This window comes from Penaeus japonicus, unplaced genomic scaffold, assembly GCF_977035675.1.
Source record: "Penaeus japonicus unplaced genomic scaffold, GWHDUDI00000001_assembly GWHDUDI00000016, whole genome shotgun sequence".
In the NCBI taxonomy this organism is placed as follows: domain Eukaryota; kingdom Metazoa; phylum Arthropoda; class Malacostraca; order Decapoda; family Penaeidae; genus Penaeus; species Penaeus japonicus.
Genome location: NW_028234418.1, coordinates 15386150 through 15391149, shown reverse-complemented (window position 1 = coordinate 15391149; position 5000 = coordinate 15386150). Strand labels below are relative to the sequence as shown.

The window sequence follows — 5000 nt, the reverse complement described above, 5'->3', positions numbered from 1 at the left end:
GGATTAAATGCAAAGGTTATTTTTTAGAATTACATGTGAGAAAGAGAATGTGTATAAGACACAGAGAATGAGAGAGAGAGAGTTTTTGAGTGATACATAGTTTGACATGTAAAAGTTTGCTTCATATTCTTAACCCATTCCCGACGGGGGATTTCTAGCCTAGAATGTCCAAATGCCGGGGCGTTCGAATTATTAGGCCTAAATCAATTGAATAGCTGGCACAATACTGTGCCGCCCGGCAACTGGGCTTTTGAATGCGCGGTACACATGCTGTACCACCCGTCCTGTGTGGGTTAATAGCCATCAGTCATAAGATGATCAAAGATTTTTTCTTGTTAAAGTTATAGAAAATAATGATTGTCAGAGTTGAATCATATTTTTGCAAGCAGAATATAGGCACTAATAATGCATTTGATTTTCTTCCAGGCTGCTGGCAAGTACCACCAAAGAGGACGCACATATGTAGTCGAGGACGGTGACATCATATTCTTCAAGTTCAACACTGGTGGACTGAAGAAGAAGTGAGAATGGTTGATGCTAGTGATTCTGGTGTACTTTTATGTCCACATTACCACAGTGTTTATATGCACTCATCTGTGATGTCCCAAGTTAACCAGTAAACTCCCCTGCCCCCCATATCTGGATGGAAATTGACTTTTATTATCCTTTAGTATTTTCAAAAGGAACCTGGTGAAATATCCCTCCAGTACTGAGGTTGATGTGAAAAGCTATTTGGTTTTGTATGTCATTTTTATTTTTATTTTTGTTACTTTCCAATATTTTGCTTTTGGGTTAGAGCCGTAAGACCATACATGATAATTGGACATATGCTGAGAAGACTCAATCATTCCAACCCCCAGCACACCAGGACTAATTGCATAAGTAGGGTAGAGCTGATGTAGTACTCCATACTTTGCACAAACCAATGGAGCTTCAGAATAAAAAACAGAGTTATGCTGTAGCCAGGTTCAACTAATTGATTGGTTAATGTTTGATCATATTATTACTTGGAAAAAATATTTCAGAACTCATACAAGACTTGAAATACCTGAAATACTCCAAATAGGATAGATATGTTTTATTTTTATTTTGTTATTTTCTTTCAAGACAAAGTATTCCATATTTTATAATTAGTTTTGTTTATTAATGGCTGAACATTATCAACGTTATGGTGAAAATTATACAAAATACCATTCTTCGGCATTGAATTTTTTTTATTTCTTATAATTGTATCAATAAGAACAAGGAAGTGGACATGTTAGTGTAACCAGATCAGTAGCATCTTGAATGATATATATTGTCATATTATTATCATGCTGTGTTTCTGCATTTAAAGCTTATTATGTATATTCATATATGCCTTATAAATGGATTTGCTTGTCATCTGCCATGTACAAATTTCTTGGATGTTACCATGGAAATTACACTCAGAGAACATAGACAGATAGACACGCACAAACACATTCACACGCACACACGAGCACAGACAGGTACACATATGCACACACATGCAAAAGTTTGATGTATAAAGACAAATAATGTTGATGGAATTTCGGTAATTTTTATGTCACACTCGCAAATTATAACACCAATCCTCCAAAATTCCCAGTCATCCTTTTCAGAAGGCGCAGGCTAGAACCTCACTGATGCTTTGAATGTACATGTTCACCTCTCTGTTCAATGGGCCTCTTGTAGAAGATCTCTGTTCCAAACACTTCAATTTTTTATGTCTCATTCCCTACTTTTATTTATTTATTTTTTAATGGTTATTTATAAATCCTATCTTATTCTTCATCCTTCCATCCTACTTCTCCATCATCATCCACATCATTCCTCCTTTCCTTCTCTTTTCCTTTTTTCCATCTTTCCTTCTCCTTCCCTCCATACTTTCCTCTACCATTCTCCTTCCCTCCTTTCCTTCTTTCTCCGTAGGTCCATTCCTTCTTTCCTTCACCCTTTCTCTGACCCTCCCTTTCTTTTTCTTCCTCTCTCACTCCCACCTTCTCTTTCTCACCCTCTCTTCCTCCTTTCCTTCCCCTTTCCTCTTCTCCCTCTTGCTCACATTTTCTTTTTCTGATATGCAGCGCTTCCTTACAATTGAATATGTTGAAAGTAATTTAAAGAAAAAAGAAACTGCTTTAGACAGGATTTCATTAATTTTGGAAAATTCTTGATGTAAAATTATATCCAGTTTCTTTGTTACTAGCTTTTAGATTTCTTTGATGTACTTGAGATTTGAAACTGCATTTTTTATGTCTCATGTATTTAATGTGCAGCTTATTATAATATTTGTGTTACTAATTTTGATAAATAAAGGTAATTGAATCAAATGATGTGTCACAGTCTTTCCGACAGACTTTTGAAAGTGACCTGTTATCGTAGCAACATAGCATTTACGTATATCCACCCCAACGTTGTTTTGCAGGAAAAGTTGTCAGTAAAATATATATATTGCCTATTTACAAACTTCATGGAGTGGCATGAATTATAAGGAAATCAGTGGAGTACACTCGGCAATCTTACACTTCCTGAGCTACAAGCAATAAATTTAAGCTGAGGATTAGTTTTAAATGGACAATGGTATTTAGCATGACTCGGAAATCCAGCCAGATTCTTGTAATTTGCCAAAGTGCAAATTATACTATACTTGTTGAAGCTGAAATTCAGATGGCGGATTTGTGGAAAAGCATTGCCCGAACCAATCCAGGATTTTACTGTTTAAAGATGAAGCTAGCCTAACCCTAGTTCAACTATTGCACCAATTACAAAAAAAAAAAAAAAAAAAAAAATTGCACATTTTAAGATTATCAGAATGTGTACATTATGATGTCATAACTGATTTATACCAGATGGGGGCATCTGTTTGACTATTATCATCATTATTATTTGTTATCATCTTAACATTAATGATAAACATTTTTTTTATGATATTTATACACATACATGCTTAAGTGTATGAGGAGGGGTGAGTGTGTGCAACACATGTTATCCTGCTGATATATGACTCATTAAGCATCTGTTCCTGATTAGCTGGATTGATTATAATCAGTCAGTATACTTTCTGTACCCATACCAAGTGATGGCTTAACCTTATAGTTATTTTTTTGGTGATAAATAGCATTTGACTCAACGTGATGGAAAACTAGGAGTGAATGCAACATCAAGAACACTTGGTCACTTACTAATAAACTTTGATAGTAATGACATTCCGTATTTTTGGCAAGGCAAGGTACCTTCTTTACAAGCTTAAAAAGAACCTGGTTACGGAACAGAACATTGTACCTCTTCCTAATGACTATCCTGTTTATACTATGTGCAGTAGAGTCAAGATTGTCAAATATGCTCCTGGTACAAGGTGGGTGCGGCAGAGCAATCATGCATATCGTAATTAGTCTTATTAGGTCAGTCATTATACTGTATGTTGGTTTCATCTTTGTTCTTCTCTTTTTCATCCCTTTTTTCTATTTTTTTCCCTATTTATTATTCTGTTTCTTTTCTTATTTATTCTGTTTTTTTGCTTATTTATTATTCTGTTTCTTTCCTCCATTTTTTTTTCACATTCAATTTTGCTGCCCTCCTTTCCCTCCATTCTTTCCTACATCTTCAACATTTCATTCTCTCTTTCTGTCTCTTATCTCGCTTTATCTATCAGTATACCTCTGCTCTTCTCAACCTCTTCTTCTTTCTATTCTTTCTGTCTCTATTTCTACCAATATCCCTCTCCGTTAGAGACAGGAATACATTTGCTTGCATTGGCCATAGCAATGGCAGACGGGATTTATGATAGAGCGAGGGGCAGGACGCGATGTATCAAGGCCTTTCACGTTTTTTTTCATTAACTCATGATATTAAGAGTATTTTTATGTTGGTCATTTTTTTATATACAATAAGTCTTATGAGTGTTATCTGACAGGCATTCTCAATATTGCAATCGATTGAAATGGTAAAAAGTCAATATCAGTTAATTATGTTTTTCAGTCAGACAGAATTGTTGCAGTTTAAATGGGTAGACAAATAAACTTTTATTTTCGGTAGCAAAAACAAAAAGCACCCCCAAAGAATGAATTATGAAGAGATGGGAAAGAGGAAGGTGACCTGTGATTATACCTGCGAATGCCACAGCACTAACCAGCCATACTGGCACAGGGTCGCAATGCAGCCGCTGCACATGGCATGGCTCACCTTCCCACTTCTCGTTCTGCCTGCACAATAGTGCACATCCTGCGCCGCTGGTAATCTTGAGCGGGAATTGGACATCTTGTATGTTGTCGCTCCCGAAGGTGGTGGAGACCGTGGATGGGAACCCTTCGTTATGTTTGTCATTTTGAACTAAACTTATTTAGGTGAACTTCACGGTAGTTGAAGTAATCGTAGTGATAGATACATTTTGCCTTGCTGTAAAAGCAATAAGAGGAAACTCTAAAAGATAAAGATTCACGTCGGCTCGTCCCCGTCACCGGCCCTCGGCAAAATTACTCACATGGATTAAGCAAGTGAAACAGACGCCCAAATACGTAAGACTCTGATGTCATGTCATGCACATGTTCATAATTACATATTAATGATGGAAATAAAGGAGGGAATGTACAGTAGACCGTATTAACACTAGACCACAATAATTATGGTGTTAAGAATATGATTATGGAACATAAAGCCCACAAAACAAACCTCGCAAAGTGTCGAATTCCTCCAAATATAAACAAAAGTAGAAAAGTAGTTATGTGCAGAAAATTTCAATGTATATTATATGCAAAACCTTATGAAACCAAAGAACGAAGGATAGTCAACAAATATTTACCACGTGTTCGGCCTTTGTGACTCAAACATCGAGCGACCTGTGAACCGAGCATTTTTTTTTACCTTATGTACATGTTTTATTTTTTATAAATGTGTGTTTGTATGTATATGCAGCATTTGCAGTAAGTATGTATGATTGAACTGGAAATAAAACATTCTACAGAAAGATGCCAAAGTATCAACTCGACGATTTTAAAAGTAGG

At 36.0% G+C, this 5000-nt stretch overlaps 1 protein-coding gene across 2 annotated transcripts in view; it reads left to right on the top strand.

Annotated features, from left to right (window-relative positions):
* LOC122253702 (obg-like ATPase 1) overlaps positions 1 to 650 on the top strand; it is a 57264-nt gene extending 56614 nt beyond the window's left edge. For both annotated transcript variants that reach the window (XM_043016977.2, XM_086545210.1), the window contains exon 11: positions 427 to 650. In XM_043016977.2, the coding sequence (XP_042872911.1) occupies positions 427 to 525 (99 nt within the window). In that variant the 3' untranslated portion in view covers positions 526 to 650. The remainder of the gene's footprint in view (positions 1 to 426) is intronic.
* Positions 651 to 5000: the final 4350 nt, after the last annotated feature.